The 18,700-nt window shown below is 37.7% G+C and overlaps 2 protein-coding genes across 4 annotated transcripts; one reads left to right on the top strand and one right to left on the bottom strand.

Annotated features, from left to right (window-relative positions):
- Window positions 1–2,922: 2,922 nt before the first annotated feature.
- On the bottom strand, window positions 2,923–4,368 carry LOC111221610 (ammonium transporter Rh type B-like). Its single transcript, XM_022745061.1, has one exon. The coding sequence runs from the start codon at window positions 4,366–4,368 to the stop codon at window positions 2,923–2,925; it is 1,446 nt and encodes a 481-aa protein (XP_022600782.1).
- A 2,071-nt stretch (window positions 4,369–6,439) lies between these two features.
- Window positions 6,440–18,654, top strand: arfgap1 (ADP ribosylation factor GTPase activating protein 1). Of its 3 annotated transcripts, XM_022744866.1 has the most exons (13): window positions 6,440–6,645; window positions 9,144–9,214; window positions 9,828–9,937; window positions 10,265–10,436; window positions 10,773–10,873; window positions 10,970–11,056; window positions 11,134–11,248; window positions 11,341–11,397; window positions 11,542–11,574; window positions 12,714–12,770; window positions 14,032–14,091; window positions 14,648–14,703; window positions 14,824–18,654. In XM_022744866.1, exons 2-13 carry the CDS (start codon window positions 9,155–9,157, stop codon window positions 15,161–15,163), a joined length of 1,248 nt encoding a protein of 415 aa, XP_022600587.1. In that variant the 5' UTR covers window positions 6,440–6,645; window positions 9,144–9,154; the 3' UTR covers window positions 15,164–18,654. The 3 variants fall into 3 exon arrangements, with proteins under 3 accessions (XP_022600587.1, XP_022600588.1, XP_022600589.1); XM_022744867.1 differs by lacking the exon at window positions 12,714–12,770; XM_022744868.1 differs by lacking the exons at window positions 12,714–12,770; window positions 14,032–14,091 and adding an exon at window positions 11,788–11,817 and having other exon boundaries at window positions 14,654–14,703.
- Window positions 18,655–18,700: the final 46 nt, after the last annotated feature.

Here is an 18,700-nt window from a genome sequence, read left to right as displayed (position 1 = left end):
TACATTTAATTTGATTTTTTGGAAGAAAGGTCAGCTTGGTTGGTACTTTGTATTTTCCATCTCCCAACTTATTGGTGATGCCAGTGATAATAGTTCGGAAAGCAGTAATCAATGTGGAAGGTAATAAACTTTTATGATAATTAATGGCTATAGTTGCAGGACAGTTATAACATTGTTCTTCAACAGAACAGAGCCAAACACATGGGAAGGGAATCGCATTCCTTTACTTCTCTCAGTGATTTGAAGTCACACAACAAGCATGAGAGGCCAAAAAACACAGATGCTGAAAACAAGTAAATGTAGTAAAGGGTAAAGATGATAGACATTTTATTTCTGAAATTTTAATTGATGATGAGATTTCCCTCTGGGACATTTGTATACCATGTCACAAAGATAATTATTTAGTGTGTACTAGCAGCATGGCACTGGTTGGTTGGTCTGTTGTTTTGCCACTTTGGTTTGACTGAAATATTTCAGCAAGTTTTAGATAGATTTCCATCAAGTTTTTTATCAACCACAACCAACAGGTCAAGGTTTTCAATCATCCAGTGATCCACTTGAGTTTTCCTCTAGCAGCAACGTGAGCTTGGCATTTGTGGGTTTCAGTGAAATATCTCAGCAACTACTGGACTGGCATGAACTTTGGTTGTTGTTCTAATAACTTTGGTGAGCCCTTCACTTTTAAATGGTAAATGGACTGCACTTATGTAGTGCTTTTCAAGTCTTACCGAAAACACAGAGTGCTTTACAGTGGAAGCCACATTCACCAATACATTCATACAGAGCTAATTAAGATGCTGACCAGGGTAAATATTGTACCTGCTAAACAGCGGCATGTTAGCATTGTCATTGTGAGCATGTTTGCATGCTGACATTAGCATTCACATCAAAGCACTTCTGTGTCTAAATACAGCCTCAGGGAGCTGCCAGCATGACTGTAGACTCCTGGTCGCAGTATGTTTAGGACCTCTAAAAATGTCATTAAAAAGAAAATGTCAGAGCAGAATCTGAACTGAAAACCAGAGGTTATTATGGCCCATCCCATTTTCACATACCACATAGACCACTGTAATAATTTCCTTAATAGTACTTATATAGATATAATAGATTGGAGACGAGGAAAGTGGTCTCAGACTTTTGGACCCCACTGTATGTATCAGCACTTTCTGAGTACACAGAATTTATAAAGAAACTGAATAGAACATTTCATGATTAGATAAGGCTCTTTATTCTTTAACCTTTGTAATAAATAGCATGCACTTTAACGCAGGCAATCACACTCCTGGTTAGCCAAACCAATACCTGCTATCTGTTATTTATTGTTTATTGTCTTCAGGATGCAATAAACTTTATTGGCTCAAGCATGTTGTGGATATTAGTAAGGTACAAACATTATCTTAAGCTTTATCAACTTTAATCTAATAAAAGAGGTAAAGCGGCACAATAATCTACCGATAAACAAAGCTGTAAACAAAATACAACCACTTATGTGATCATTTTTGTTTGCAATGTAAAGTACACTTCATGTGTAAATCAGCAAAAAAAACTAATTGAGAAAATCTAGAGTTCACTCTGCCTTGATCTTCAGAAAGGTTGGCAGGACAATAGCATTAAGTAGGCCTATGTGTTTATTGGCTAATGACATAATGAATTACACTCTTTAGCTAGAATTATCGGGACATTCTGTATTAACAGAGCTTGAAATCAATATTAATATCAGTACTCAACAATCCATAGCACTATATATTGTCAAATATTATCAAGTACTTGGCCAGAGCCTTAGTCTTGTCAGCTTGTTAATTGATCAGATGTTTCTTATGGCAATTCATAATTTGCTGTGTTGCTTTTCCATTCAAGGCCGCCATCAGCTAAGGTCTACAACCTTTAGATAAAAATAACACCTTCACCTTTGGTGTTGTGCAACAAAATGACCCAATGTGGGTGGATGTTATCCGTTACAATGCATCACTCAACATAATAAAGCCAATGAAAATGTCACATTGAAATATGACATGTCATAATGTGTCACAATGAGACATGGCATTGAAAAGATGAATTACTGCGAGTGGAGTGGTTTTGCACCAGACATCAGTTCATGTACTCAAGCATTCTTGCACATCAGTTTCCACAGACAGTGAAGCAGCGAGTGTGGCAGTAATCCTAAGAATTACTGTTTTAAACATCTCATGTTGTTAAAAATCTTGTGTTTTGATTCTTTTCTGCTGCTTCAGTTTTTGTAGGTTTGGTAAAGTCTGTAATCAAATATACACTGGGACACAAAGGAGATGATCCATGTCAAATATACATGACTTAACCACCAACAGCTTTTCATTCCAGCATATTGACTCATACCACAAAGATAATGATGAACAATTAATGACAATGACTCATGCCACTGAATTACCATTAATCATAAATATAAGTTAAGATGGAAAAATGAAATGAAGCTAATGATTTTATTTAATCAGTTAGTGAAAGCATGGTTTGAATGTGTTCACTAGAAAATGTGCCACTACAACAGATACTATACAAAGATACTGTGTATTTTTTAAAAATCATTTATTTTGAATAAAATTTATAAAACAGAATACATTACATTATATATATATTCCCTATTATTTACAGCCATATTTCACAATTTTAGTAGTCAATTTTACATACAAAATTTAAACTTCAACAATGTAAACATCTTTTGTGAAGGATTAATATTTAATACCAATATTAATATTTAAAGACCATCCGGCTGAAATCCCAAAAACCCTCTTCATCAGGCATAATAATCAATTACACATTTACAACATTTGCAAACAAGTGAGAAAAATATCTTCATTTTGAAAAAGCTGTAATGACAATAATTTAAAAATGAAATGCCTCATATTTACAAGAACATTGACTGTGTGCTAAAAACCTCTGTGTGACACCTCAGACTTTGCTGTCCATTGACTTGATTTGTCCTTTTTCATCATCACTTGTGGCGGTCTTGAGGATTTCTACACTGTCAAAGTCTGACGGCATGTCAAAGAAAAGCTCATCATCAAAGCAGTCCCCGTCAGTTGGGGACGCCATGAAGGGCAACTTCATGACCAAGCCAGTGAGCAGCCCACCAACTGTAGATGCTGCAATGGTAGAGAAGACAGCTGCAACCTGGTAGAGAGCTTGTTCCTGTGCAGTGCGGCCCAAGCCCGGCTTCAACCCAGGAATCAGCCTTTGCAGCTCCAGCAGCTTTGGATCTCCCTCGGGTGGAGCGCGATGGGAGAAGATCTGGTACATACTGGGCCCGTAGGTTTCCTCAGTGGCTAAGAGGATAGCGCAGATTCCTGCTGTGGATGATATCAGGCCAGTGAGCCCATGGAGGTTGTGAATACCACACTGGTCTTGGATCCTCATGTGTCGGGCTAAAAAGGGAGTCAGGTACTTGTATCCAAAGAAACAGGCAGTACAACCCATGATGCCCAGGGCATATGCAGCTACAGGAGAAATCATCATGTCCACAGATGCCCCAACAGTCACACCACCTGCCAGAGTCACATTCTGAATGTCAGCCATTGTGAGTTTACCTCTCTTGTTAAACACTGCAGTGAGTGCAAAGGCAGTGATAGTGGATGAGCTTAGACCTATAAAAGTGTGGAGTATAGCTCTGTGTTGATCGTCACCCTTAAAGGTCAGAGCAGAGTTGAATGAAGGCCAGAACACCCACAGGAACAGGGTTCCCATTACTGACAGGATGTCAGAATGATAACTGGTTATCTCTTTAGCATGTCCATCATTCAGGCTCGGGCGATACAGAGCAAATGTCACTCCTAGACCAAAGTAGCAGGCAAACAGGTGAATAAGAATAGTGCCCCCTGCATCATTGATTCTAATGTATTTTAATACTGCCCACTCTGTCACAGCAAAGACAGGGATCTCCAGCAAAGCCATAACCAGGAGCTGAACAGGACTGGTCTTTCCAAGCACAGCCCCAAAAGAGATGAGCACCACAGCGCAAGCAAACTCTGCATTCAGAAGGTTGATCACCCCAAGGTGAATTTTACCATCATAGTAAAACTGGAAGAAACCCTGCATCAGGATCGCCCACTGGATCGCAAAAGTAGCTGTAAGAAAGTTGAAGACCATTCCACTGAAGCCGTAGAATCGGAAGAAGGCCAGCAGACAACCGAAGCCTATGAAGATCATCACCTGGACATCAGCAAAGTAGGGATAGTCACGATACAGGGAGTTGTCCATTGGGTTGGTCTCATTGTTTTGCAGCTTAGCGTTGGCATTGTCATCATAAGTGACAAAGACAGCATAAAGAACCAGAATGACGACCTCCAACACCAGCACAAACACCGGCAGGCGCACCTTCAAACTTGTAGACTTATTCATGATGATGCACAACTCACAGTACAGAGAGTGGCTCCCCCAGCTGCAACAACACCCCTTTTATACCTCTATTTTATCAGATAAGAGCAGCTAATGGCATTGGAGCCTAACCCCTGGACATGGTTATTTAACAATGCAACACCTTCACTGCAGAGTGTACTTGAATCACTCAGATTCCTCAAAATTACCTTCATGTGTTTCATCACAGTTCTCTTGTTAAATCTCTGAAAGTAGATTTTAAGAGGATGAGTTAGGGTAAATAAAGGATTAATATAGATACTGTAAACAAAGGCTTCATTCTGGTAGAAAATGCTGTGCCACTGAGCAGTTGTTGAATTTCAGTTACCTTGACTTTTCTCACGTTATATAAAATCTAATTTGCAATGCCAGTGACAGTTATTACCCATGTGTGTTGTATGGTTTAAATGATAATAATACAGTGTGATAATATGCACCATGAATGCCATTACTGATGGGTTTACGGAGTGACTGTTAATATTAAATCAAAACGACAACAAACATTTATTTGTTGATATTAAGGTTTATAAAAGTTATTGATTTTTTTTTACTGTTTCCATTCTTTCATGATAAAGTTATGATGACCATTTTATAGAATAAAATGTGATTACAATCTTACCAGCAACAGTTTCATATATCAAAGCCAAAAGTAATGTTTTCAGACTTTTTTTTCTGACCGCCAGTCAAAAATATTAATAGTGATAGGGACAATCCAAGATAGCAGTTGTAACCATGAGAAGACAGGTAGTTTAGGCAGTTTCTAGACCACTATGCGACCAGGATCTATGTCAGAGGAAATCATTTTAGACGAGACACTGGCATGTTTCCTAAAATTGGTCCTAGAAATGTGCCTGCAGTGAAAACAAGCTACGTTAAGTATGTTGGCTGGTACAGCGAGTTGATATTTTCCTGCACTTACCTGCCATAAATATTTTGACATGAGGGAGAGAAAAAAATGCTTTATGGTTGACTTGTTGGAATGATGTGATTTATTCTTCTAGAGAAAAAGGTTGTAAAATAGCAAAGTTGTGCTGGTCAGGAGAATTAAACAGTAAAAATAGAAATATGGTGCTCATTTTAAATAAATGACGCCTACAATTTTTAACAGTGGGTTGCAATATTATTTTTTAGCTCAACAAAACAATTTCCAGATTGCCTTTCTTTTTGCCTTTATTAGATAGTGTTTGACAGTAGCAACTAAAAAAGACAGAAAACGTGCAGGGACATACAGTAATTGCAGGTCCTGAGCTAAAGACAAGTGACATTATGGTGAGGCCTCATGGTAGATGCTTGCTTTAAACTGCTGGTCATCAAAATGCAAAATTTTTGCTGTCATCAAGATTGATGGGATTATTAGACAGGCTAGATGCTAAGTCTTTCAATCCACGTTTTTCTAGCCTATGTATTGATAAATTTAGGTTAATATTAAAATAATAAGCATGTATAAGACTATGTAAATAACGCGGAAGGGGCAAGGCATGGCAAGGTGCCTTTATCTGAATACCACTTTTACATAAATAAAGTAGGATATGTAGGTATGCAAGGCATGACAAGGAGGATACCATGACCAAACCTTTTTCACTTAAGACAGAGTAGGACAAGCACATGTGTAATTAATAAAACTAATAATGGCTAAATCTCATTTAGCTGCTTCAGTTTCAGGGTCCTTACATTGTGAATGCAGACTCAATGTAACACTTTCATATATTACAGGGACACTTGAATATAACAGAGCCATTGTTAAAGTTATGGTTGATTTTCCTACAATGAAAAGTCAAAAATGTCTGCTGTGAAAAAGGTCTGTTGGGAGTACAACGTTTAGCCTTGAAATATGCAAATATAGGCTATGCTAATTGTGACCAGAAAAAGTAATCGTTTTCAAGATGTGACACTGAGAGGTAATAGCTAAACCTAATGTTGAGTGGCTGTGCTTTTAAAGAAATGCAGCCTTGCCTGCACGTTCATGTTCACACTCCGAGGCAGCGGAGGCAGCAGAGACAGAAAAACATTGAGGAAAAAAAAAACAGAACGAGGAAGAGGACGACGGGCTCCCATGGTGCTCTGCACTGCCAACGTATGCAAACAGGAACATGGCTACCGGTTTTTAACATCAGCAGTCTATTTGAAAAAACACACATCTGTGATAATACAATATTTGCTGTGCCTCCGTGACAGAAGAAGGAAAAAGCCGTCGTAGAGTTTATCAGCGGAGCCGGCAGACCCTCTGAAAACAGCGTCTTCTTGTTCATAAATCACAGACAGGTAACGGATCAGTTAGCTCGGTCGGCAGCTAACGTTAGCATTGCAAGTCAACTACCATATCGAGTCACTTAAATCTTTAACATGTTGCACTGTCTGTCCTGAAATCAGCATTTAAAGCATTTAAAGCAAGACGCCGCACAGTCATCGTAATGGTTAAGACGTATGTTTTTCTTAAGCAGACACGTACGATAGGTGATGTGTGTATGATTGTCTGTGGTGTGTGTTAGGAGTCGAGGAGCTTTGACACGACTGCATTTCTGTGACATTTGAGTGATTGAATTTATTTAAGAAACAGACGTTATCGCGGCCTGATAGTTGTTTAACTAATACTCATACAATTACAGCCATCAACATGGCACTGCCCAGCTGGCGACTTGGAGTAGGGCTCATGTTGCATATTATTTGTTTGTGGTGTCTCCGTGTATTGTTTGTCACCGGTTGGTGCACTGGGCATTACATTTACTGGGTGTGAGCCTCAGTGACTGAAAGCGGTATATTTAGGTGTCCACATTGATAGTGAATTGAACTGACACACACATGTACCAAGTGCCAGTACGAAAATCCATCAGCGACTCCATTTTGCTCCGGAGTCTCAGAGTTTTTGATGTTTGCAGGAATATTATGTTAATTTTTTACAGAGCTACTACAGAGTCCACATTACGTTATGGTACTACATCTGGTTTGGAAACTGAACGGTCTAGTTTAAAGCTCAAACATTTAATCTGGTTGAAACGGCAGGGGAAATTACGGGGACGCCAACACCCCTCACTCCTCAAGACACTAGAGCAGTCCACTGTGCGGCAGGCCAAGAAGCCTTTACCTGACCCTGAGTATGTGCTAATGAAACCTCTGTATAAGCACGGCCTCTGTAAACTTTCATTCATGCCCCTGTCAGTCAAATTATGAATGGGCAACTCCTGCAGGACAGAACAGCAGGAGGACTCTTAAGAGAACTGCAGGTTTTATCAACTGCACGTTTGTTTAAAGTAAAAGGCGTGTAATGTGCGCCCATCGAATGTGTTTTTAATGTCTTTTTACTATAATGTTTGTAGTGTCCCCAAGACAAAATTTCTCCCATGTAAGATAATAAAGTAAACTCCACCTATTTGCATTTAGGCCTTGTTTGAACAGAACCTTGCCTACATAAAATCATAGATTACAAACCTTGCTCTCGGGGACAAATGAAATCTGACTGTTCTTACAGAATATCCAACAAGATCACTTTTCCCTTTGAAACTCCACAAAATTGCCAGTGCTCTGTCGAGATGAGAAACAGTCTTTGATCAAGAGACTTTTCTAGTATGTAGAATACTCTGTTCAAGTGAAAATCCACCTTGTACCAGAAATATTACAGTATATTGGACTGCTCCAGTGATGATTTATCAGTTGGTTCAAGGATTAGTTGAAAATGAATCCCTAGCTTCACATTTGGATGTTATTCTCTTTCCTCTTTGTTATATCATTGTGAATTGGTCAAACAAAACTAGCAATTTAAAAATGTCACCTTGTGCACTGGACAATGAATGTATCAGCTCATATCCCCAACCTGTTCAGGCACACAGCCCCAACCCCATTCTTTCTTCGTGATAACAACATAAATCTTTACATTGCAGTTTGTAGCAACTGTTATTTAACCAGGACACAGGTTACACACTTGGTGTTCTAGTGAGTATTAATGATAGCAAGACAGTGCTTGTAAGATTGGCTCAAACGAAACTATTGTGCCCGAGTTCATTGTACTGAAGGAACATGTCACACAGTGTCACTCAGTGATTAAATAGATTTTAGATGGCAATAGAGATCTCATCAGGGTCAATTGATTGTTGGTTTTAAATTTGTTGACAAAAAAAAAAAAATGCACCATCAGTCGTACCTTTATTTAAAGAGAGAATAAACACTGACAAATACCACTGACACTAAGCCAACAACAATTGCAATAATCAATTACTTATTTAAGCCATTTATCAAAAATTGCCTAACGTTCACAGGTTCCAAATTTTTAGCCCTGATCTTCTGATCCAAGACTGTGCACAGGAAAGGCTTTATTGCAGTTTTTTTCACCTATGCTGCTGCAGCCTGCTGCTTTCATCCACTTTCCAGGCAAGACACAATTAATCTCAAGCTGTCCATGGAGCAGGTCCATGTTTGTTTTAGATGACACCATCAAAGTAGTTTCCCTCTCTGCTGCTCAGCTTTTGGAGAGGTTGGTTCAAATGCACAAATTCAAATCTGATCTCTGTTATATAATAAAACTGTTACTTCTATTTTAGGGTGTATTTTGTCTTGCAAAGACAGGCCAGTAGGAGCATGTCATTTCAGTATGTGTAATACAGCTCTGGTATTGCTGGGATTTTATTCAGTGGTAGGCTGTTCCTTCAAGACGTAAGAATGGGCTCAGAAGGATTTATTCCTAGCTGTATGATTTGTTGTGTTGAACATAATTACATGAATAAATTGATAACCTGTAATTGTGAACACCCTCTATAATTTTCTTTCAGTGTGGGTCAAGATGGCAAGTCCAAGGACCAGACGAGTTCTGAAGGAAGTGAGAACCCAGGATGAGAATAATGTAAGTTCTCGGAGCAACTTATTCTCAGTCAAAATAGTGTCACCTCAATGGAGCCTTATAAATCACCTACTGTGGAAGATAGCAGGTGTTTGGGAGGCCTGCATTGTAGCACCTTCCTACAACCCTTCACAAAATTTCCCTGCTGTCATCCTTGTTCAAATAAACGGTGGGAGTAACTTTAGGTGGAATTCCACCTCCAGTGGACACGTTGGCCGTCATCTTTGGCAACATCAGTGGGCAGATACACTGTAATGTCTCTTAACCTATAAATAAATATACTAAGAAAATAGCTTCACATTTAAATGTCAGTTCAAGCATATGTTTGCATTGTAAATAGTACTTTATACTTTTTCAAGTCATTTTTTGTCTTTTAAACGGTTAAGATAGATAGAAACTTGAGATCAGTGGTCCCAACAATCTCATTCATTATTTGTGTTTATGTACAATGTTGAAATGCAAGGTTTTAATGAATATTTTGTACTATTCTTAAAGCAAATATTTAATCTTAATATATTTATTAATAAATGCAGGGTCAGCCTACCATTTTTTTTTTACACAATAATAATAATAATAATAATAATAGTAATAAAAATAATTATCCTTTTCTTTTCAGCTGTGTTTTGAATGCGGCGCTTTCAACCCCCAGTGGGTTAGTGTGACCTATGGCATCTGGATTTGTCTTGAGTGCTCTGGCAAGCACAGAGGCCTGGGAGTACATCTCAGGTAAGAACCTCGAAACTTATGCAGTTGGTGACATTAGAGATGTTACCAGTCAGATTTTGGGTGGTGGCACTGATTTTTACGGTTTCATTCACCAAGCTATGAAATAAAACTTAATAAAAGAGTACACTGAGTTTTTGGATAAACCTATCTACTACCAGTTCTGAGCATGAACATTAAAAGTGTCCTTGGAACAACAAGGGGAGCAACCAGTTGTGGATGCATTGATGAGTCGTGTGTGTATATGTTCCCATTTTTGTAATGACTAGTAACAGCTGCAGCAGCCCAGCGAATTATTACATCCTGATAATGTTTATCTCTTCTTTTCAGTTTTGTGCGCTCTGTCACCATGGACAAGTGGAAAGATATTGAACTCGAGAAGATGAAAGCAGGAGGGAATGGAAAATTCCGATTGTTTCTTGAACTTCAAGATGATTATGATCCCAACTGGACTTTACAGGAGAAATACAACAGCAAAGCTGCTGCACTCTTCAGGGACAAGGTGAGCTGTGCAGATCCAAAGGTCTATGATTAACAGATGTTCAGTTTTCTTGCTGAATGAAGACCACAGCTGTATTCATTTCCTACACATTTCACACTTAGAATGAAATCCTTATTCTAGCCGATTACCAATCATCAATCAATCCAACAGTCAGTTGGATTTTTGTGACGATTCTTGTCCAAGATTTTAAGTTGTGATTGTGAATTAAACCAAAAAGGGAACTTGGAAGAATTGGTCCAGTGTTGGCTGAGGTTTCTGTCAGATTTTTGCTTGTAAACACTGTGCCTCTTTTACATCAGAAGAATACACAATCTGGTGACACTGTGTATGTGACAGGTTGCAACTTTAGCAGAGGGTAAGGAATGGTCCATTGAGACATCCTCTGCCAAAAACTGGACATCTCCTCAACCCAAGACGAGCCTTTCATCCTCTCATCGGTAAGTTTGGAGGAAGTTTTAAACATACTCATGCTGTGTCCAATATCGGATACAGAACAGCCATCAAAGCAGTCAATTCATGTTTCTGTTATTTAGCTCAGGGGGACCTGGACAAAACTCAGCGAAGTCCAGCGACAAAGCTTTTGAGGACTGGTTGAGTGACGATGTTAACTCTTATCAGAGGTAAGAGCCTTACAAGATTTTGTTTTTATTATTCACTCTTTTTTTGCTGTGTATAACAATTTTTGATGCTTCCTCAGTGGAGGGGGTTACAGTGGGAATCAAGAGAATCGGTATGTTGGCTTTGGCAACACAGTGACCCCAGAGAAGAAAGAGGATGACTTCCTGAACAACGCCATGTCTTCTATTTATTCAGTAAGTCATGATATATATGTTATGCCTGAGATGAACTTTCGGTTGTATTTTTTCCCTCTGTGACAATTTTTCTGTTCTTGTGTTTTTGACAGGGTTGGAGCAATTTCACTGTTGGCGCTAGCAAATTTGCTTCTATCGCTAAAGATAATGTAAGTGTATTTATGCAGTAAATGTATGTATCCTATTTGTGCAGCACAGAAATTAAAATCAGAATTTCTGCATATAAGTAACAACCTTTATGCAAAAAATAAAGGTCATTAATTATTATTTTTCGTCTTTGTCCCCTCCAACAGACGACTAAACTGGCAAACCAGGCAACTTTAAAGGTAAGATTAATATAGTCATGGCTAACCCATTACATAACATAGGTTTCCTTAGTCTTATTCTGTGTATTGTATTAAGTCGTCACCTCTTTTTTGAGAGTGTTAGTATTTACAAACTGTATGCTATTTTTCATGGTAAATCTCTTAACATATAATGTAAACAGCTCTAATAACTGTGTGACTACTTTAATATCTCTTTGCCCTCTCTGGATGTAGTTAAGGGGCTATAAAGCACCCCCTGAACCGGTAAAGCAGATAATAGGTGCATGGCGCTTTTCCCACATCATGTTATTTTTTTTTAAATACATATCATCCATGTACTTTATTTTTGTCAGCTTGTCAGTTTTCCATCAGTAAAACAAACATTTTGAATGTCGTTTTCACGTGCTTCAGCTTGGATATACTTACACAAGGCATTGTTTCTGTCTTGGTACCTGTATTTTGAGTTTATGGATAACCTGTGAAAGGCAGCTGCTAACTGTATTATGGGACAGAATATATTATGGGATGGGGATGGCCTTTAATTCCTACCCCTAATATAGAAATGTATTTCACTCGCTTCCAGTGAAAATGGGTTATCCATTCATGCATGACAGTTTTTGTGTTGACTGCAAACAGTGCTGTAGAGGTGTAATGGTAATTACACAATTAAAAAAAAAATGTTTGGGCTCTTCATTTGAACTCTATAGTGTAAGTAGCACTATTTAGTAGGTTTTTGGTTCATAGGTGTTGGCTGCTATTTTGTTCTTTTTCTGTAAATAAGGCAACAGGGAAACAATCTTGGGAAAAATCATAACTTTAATGCAACATGTTACTCTACATAACTTAGGAGGCAGAGTAAAAAGCAAAGACATGGTCTTTTTTATATCTGGAATTAGTGATGTACACTTCCAAGGCTGCTAATATTTAACCAAACTGCACAGAAAAAATATGTATGCAGTGTTGCCTCAGCAGAGAAGTTCACACTGGTGATGCAAATGTTTTAAACCATTACACCCTCTAGAGTTTGTTCAGTGTCATGGTGAATGGGAATGATGGGTCACTTTATGCAACTGCAGAACAAGCAGCTCAGTGTCTTGCGCTACTGTGAATGTTAAACTGTGTTTCATTCAAGTGAATTCTCCCCTCTGACTTCCAACCAGGCTACAGAGTTAGGACAGACATTAAATGAGAATGTTATCAAACCTACCCAAGAAAAGGTAACATTGATGTTTGAAGTTGTTGATTTGGTGGGGTGCAGTGCTTTAGAAACAAAAACAGCTTCAGATGTGAATGTGCTATTTTCTACACTGCTCTTCTTTTCTAATATCTGCTTTATGCCAGCTTACATTATACGACAAAAGCTGTGGTTTCAAAGATACAAAACCCCCCTAAAAAACTTATCAAACCTTTGTCTTCCCGGTCAGGAACTCAACCTTGAGATTTGCCAAAGCAATACAGCTGTGAACTATTTATTTGGGAATGGGTGTGAGTCAGTGAACTCTCAGCACAGTCATTGGAGAAGGCTTAAAAGTGCATTTAAATATGTTTAGTAGCCAAAGTCTTTGTTCAGATATCATGCCTCATTTCAAGGCATTCAGTTTTCACTTCAATTCAGCTTGTTTTTCCATTTATCTGGCAACGTAACAGAGTTAAAAATCTTTTATTTGGCAAGAAATTTAAGCCAAGCTTCACTGATCTGTGGCAAAAGATATAATGCCACAGTCTTGGTAATGGTAAACACAAAAAGACACAACCTGGAGCTATTACTGACAATTAATTAGTCACTGGCTTTGCATATCAATTGAGCTTTTGCATTAAAATAAGCTTTGTTTTTTGGTAAAATGTATGAACTAAATAATATCACCTTCCCTAAAATCATGGTGAGTGTTTTCCACATAAATGCTTCCACATAGCTGCTCTAATGCTTACTGTCAAATGAGCAGCTCCAGGATGTGTCTTTTAATGAGATCAAATGTGGCCGGTGTAGCTGGAAGAAAACATTCTGATGTTCATTTATCAAAATACACAATACAAATGTGATAAAATAGGAGTTTGCTTTTTAATTAGTAGAAAATCTGTTTCACTCTACTGCGTAGTGGTTTACTCTCCGAGGCCAGTGACTGAGAGTGAGTGATATTAATGAAATGCTATTGTCTTCTAATGTACAGCTGGCATTGGTGATTTAAGGTATTTATAGAATGTACTTTTGGTTTTGTCTCCTTATTCTCTTGCAAAATGGTGGTAGCTGCGTTAATTTGGAGTTTTTCTCTCTTGAGGCGAATAACCTTTTGTTTGACTCAAACAAAAGGTTATTCTTTTCTCATGTTGATTATCAGTGCCCTTAATCAAACACATGCAATCGCTTTTCTCACAATCAAAAACAAACTTGTTCACTACATGTTCTGTTTGACAAACATATTTGGATTTTTAGTAGTTTTTTTGATAATAATTTGCATCAAACAATTTGCATTAATGCAGGTGAAAGATGGAAAATTGCTAGATGAAATGACAGTCAGCATCACTGGGCTGGCAAACAAGGTAGGATGGGCAGATCTCTGCCATGTTGCACAGGCACAAAACCAGTCTCCTAAGTGAGGAACAGTTGCTCTGATCCAAAACCTCTTAGTACAGATGTGCAAAAACTACAGATGCAGTCCCCCCTCAACATTGTAACCCTCCAAGGAGACTGGTTTTTGCTGCAATGATGAATGTACAATGAACAATACTAACTTAATGTAATCTCTTATTTTTCTTGCTGCCATTATTATTCTGGTGGTGAGTACTATGTTTGAAAATAAGCATTTGTGAGGATTTTTATTATTACTGCCTCTATTTCTGTTGCTAAAATTGAACTTACAGCACAGTCTGTTCATTTCTTGTGCACTAAATACTGATTATTAATTATTATATTTGATGTCATACAGGTGCTATTTTTTTCCCACCTTCAGCATAGCTCTAGCTTTTGGATGTAAAGTAGAAATATGTAAAGTAAAATACTGTGTATTAGTCATTTATTTCTTACAAAGTCATGATGTTCTAACACAGTAACAACTACATAGAATTTTTGTTTACCTGAGTTTACTCTTTTCTGTAGGTTCAGGGAGCTGGTGCAAAATTGACTAACCTCTTCTCGGGAAAACCAGAAGATGGGTATGATAACATTTCTTACAATTTAAAAACTCCCACATACAAAATCTTTTGTAATATGTGATTTAATTTTATGAGACATGAACTATTGAAGCATTTCTTCATGTTTTGACTTGTTTTCAGGTCTGCTGGAGAAAGTTATCAGAACATGGATGCCACTGAGGGATATCAAGGCAGTTCTACCCAGCCTGTCTCAAAGGACTTCTGGGAAACCTTTGGCAGCAACACCTCCTTAAAGGCCAAGAAATCTCCCAGCAGTGACAGCTGGACCGTTGCAGATAATTCTGCAAAGAAGAGCTCTGACAGTTGGGACAATTGGGGCTCCGAAGCCGCGTCCAACAACAAACACAGTACAGAAGAGAGCTGGGAGGCCTGGGACAACAACTGGGAGAATGCGGATGGTAAGACGAAGAAGAGTCCCACAAAACCTGCTGAGGACACCTGGGATAATGCAGACTGGTAGTGACCTCGCAACCATCAATCTCACCTTTTTCCCTCCCCTCCTTTTTCTGGCCTTTTCCATCTGTCTCCCTCCCTCTCTCTGTTCATCTCACTGGCACTTTCAGGGAAAGAGCTGTGTCTGCTTTGTTTCTGTCAATCCAAATTCAAAAATATATTTATTATAAACCCAAGAAACAATGAATGAAGCCTGGGGTTAGATTGAGCTCATTATTAAATGAATATTCTCTAAAAAAAAAAAAAAAAACAACAACAAAAACTGTATTGACTTGCAGTCATGTATATTATTGTAAATTACCTTCATCACAGGGAATTACAATGAATCAGTGTAGATATGGTCATGAATTTACTGCCTGGACTCCCCCAATATAATACACTTAATGGTGAAGAAGATAGTGTTCATAGTGTATCATGGGTTTAATAATAGTGGTTTTCAATTCACCACATAAATAGATTAAAAAAAAATCTGACATTGTAAATATGAATCCTTGTAAATACAGTATGATTGCCTAAACACTAATCACATTCATTTTTATGTGTTCAATCAAATTGACCTACTTTGCCCCTAGACCTTTTGCACGTTTTGTTCTTGTAAAATTGATTGTCGATAAGCATATGGATAGAATACAGCCATTTTCATAGAAAATATAGTCATAAAGTGTAATTAGATTAAGGGAACAAATACTGTAACAAATTGGCTATCATTAATCAAAAAATGAACAGATTTGTCAATTTTACATGAAATAATCTAATATGTATGTGCTAGGGCTCTTTTTTAACTTTTACATTATTTTCATTAAAATGTGCAAATAGTCAAGGGGCTTGATCATTTTATCATGTTGCCAAGACCAGAAAATTCTACAACAGGATGCTTGGAAGTTGTTTTGGGGCAAATGGATGTATCACACTGGTGTCATGCAGACAAGATAACTTAAAACTATTTGGTTTCAGACAGATAAGCTGTTGAAACTCGTTTTGATTGACATTCATTTTTTCCATCTCCACTCTGTCATTAACAACAGCTCAAGACCTCACTGTAATCTGAGTAATGAAAAGTATTCACTGTAAATGTCTTCAGTGACAGATAAAGTATTCTTTAAAGCACATCCCCAACATCATGTTAGGATTTATTTTGCAACTGCAACATTAATCACATTGTTTCTTTTTACTTCATAGCTGTTTTTTGCAATATTATGCTTTTTATTTGTTTCTTTTTCTTTATCTGATCTTAAAGCTGACTGATATTGTTCACACAGTCACTGTGTTCAGTTGTGGTCCAGCGGATGCTCAGAAACCACAAGTAATGGCTCATATTATGAAAGAAACTTGTTGGACATCAGCAGTTGTTAAATTCATAATTTTCCTTTTTTATTTTAAAGACACACATTTGGGTATTTTAAAGAATTGATATCTAAAAATGATTAGTTTATTTTTGACAATTTCATATAAAAGCCACTCATTGCAGGGTTATATGCTGTATGTACTGTACTGTATATGCGAGTTGTGTTTTAATAACTGGACACAGTTGGGAACTGTAGACTGTAGATTGTTTTCTGCATGGTTCTGCCTGTAACTTGTGACCTCAGCTGAACTGACAGGTCATTGTAAATTTCATCTTGTATGAAGAAACCCTGTGTGATCTGTTCTCCGCATCTGTGTCAAGTGTTATTGCACCTTGGTGGTTATATATTGTGGGGATTTGGTGTCACAGATATCTTCACGCGTGTATTATCATCTGAATTGTGGAGTAATATTAATGAAGCTCATTATACGCTGAATGCTTAGATGGTCATAGCTCTCAAAATGCTTGTTATAATTAAATCAACCTGGTACATCACTCAGTCAGATGGTAGTAGGAATGTAATCGGTGTGAAATTTAATATTAGGCCTATTAACCTGATAATCTTAAAATTTAAATGAGCTGTCGAGGTTTGAAAAGAGTCCAATTTTGCAGCACCTAACTTCTCTATGTGGCCTTTAATTCCTTATAACATAGTGTTGCAACTTTATCCTACTGTTTAGGACTTTAGTTTGATTTGTTTGTGCATGTAATAACCTAGAGATGCTCAGTCTACAAATTCTAAATTCAAGTTAGATTCAATCAAACTAATTTCAACAGAGTTCTGACTCTGATTTGTCTAAACTTGTTTGGCTTGGTGTGTGTGTGTGCTCATTGGCCAGTAGTCGGTCATCAACTGCTCACAGACTAGTGTGCCAGTGCAATACAGCTGCTGGATTTTTATTTGTTATTAGGGTGTTAAGCATTTTGCTGTTCTTCTATAGGTGGCCCTCATTGGGCCTCTTGATTGGTAAAAATAGCATTTACTATTGCAGGTTTTGACTAGTGAAGGATAACTCCTGGGAACTTTATTCCATGCCCATTTCCTACCTCTAAGAAGTCTTCAGTTTACTGACGAGTACTGAACATGTTTTTTTTCCTAACCTTGCATCATGGTTATGATGTAGACCTTATTATAGCAGGCTTAGTTTGCTGTGACTCATTTTTGTCTTTGTTAAAAGACAAAATGTGTGTACGTGTATAACAGCAAACCAGCAAAGATTGGTCTACACTGTTTTTATATACTGTACTGATCATTCCTGGAACATTTATGTCGCTTAACCTCTGCAGTCATGTGTTCATGTATGGTCATGTGTTAAATGCCTTAAAAAGCTGTGCTTGCTTTTTGTTGATACCGATGTCAGTTTGCTTGTGTGTCTCCGATACAGTGAGGTGTACATGTCAGTAAATCACCATCTAAGATAATGTCAAGTCATACATTGTTACCCTCAACTTAACCTTTTATTACGGAAGCTTTATGTCAGTTATTTTGTATTTTTCTTTTTCTTTTATGATGGTATAACATAAAACAAATTTAGGGGAAAATAATGGAAGACTGTCTTGTGAAATAACTGAACAGTCACTTGTCTGAAATGTGTAGTTCTAAAATACAATAGTTTTGGTGGATAAACTTTTGGGGTTACTGGTACACTTGCTTCATGGTAAAATTACAGAATGTGCTATTGAATGAAATGCGTCATATAGGTCTTGATATAAGGTGAGAATCTTTTTTTAAAAAATAAAACCTGATGTATTTTTTGCCACATAATCAGAATCGAATTTTCCAGAGCAACAGTTTAGCTCAGTGTCTGTGCCTGTCGAACATTTGAGATCGGGTATGTCCACGTTTGTTGATGAAACTGTAATGTCAGAAATACTATTTTTTGATGTCATGCATGAGATGTAACGTGGAGCTAAATACATTCAGCTGTTTTTGATTTAAAAGGTGTTTCCTCAGTGAATTGAAGTGCAGTTGTCTGCTTGCCCCCTTCAAGTTTCACCAGCAGCCATCCCTCGAGGTGAGCCAGTGTTACTCAGTTGAAGCTGTGGATATTTTTCCTGTGCACATGGTCTCTGTGTTAAATAAAAATGTATTGTGCTGTGAATGCAATTGGTTTCTTACTTGGTTTTCTATCCGGTGTCATTTGTTGACTGTCTTGGGGAGAGATTGATACAACAAAATTGAACTTGTTAACCAGATAT

Source organism: Seriola dumerili, unplaced genomic scaffold (assembly GCF_002260705.1).
Source record: "Seriola dumerili isolate Sdu_G_001 unplaced genomic scaffold, Sdu_1.0 BDQW01000088.1, whole genome shotgun sequence".
In the NCBI taxonomy this organism is placed as follows: domain Eukaryota; kingdom Metazoa; phylum Chordata; class Actinopteri; order Carangiformes; family Carangidae; genus Seriola; species Seriola dumerili.
Note: the sequence above shows the minus strand (reverse complement) of the source record. Positions and strands in the feature narration are given on the sequence as shown.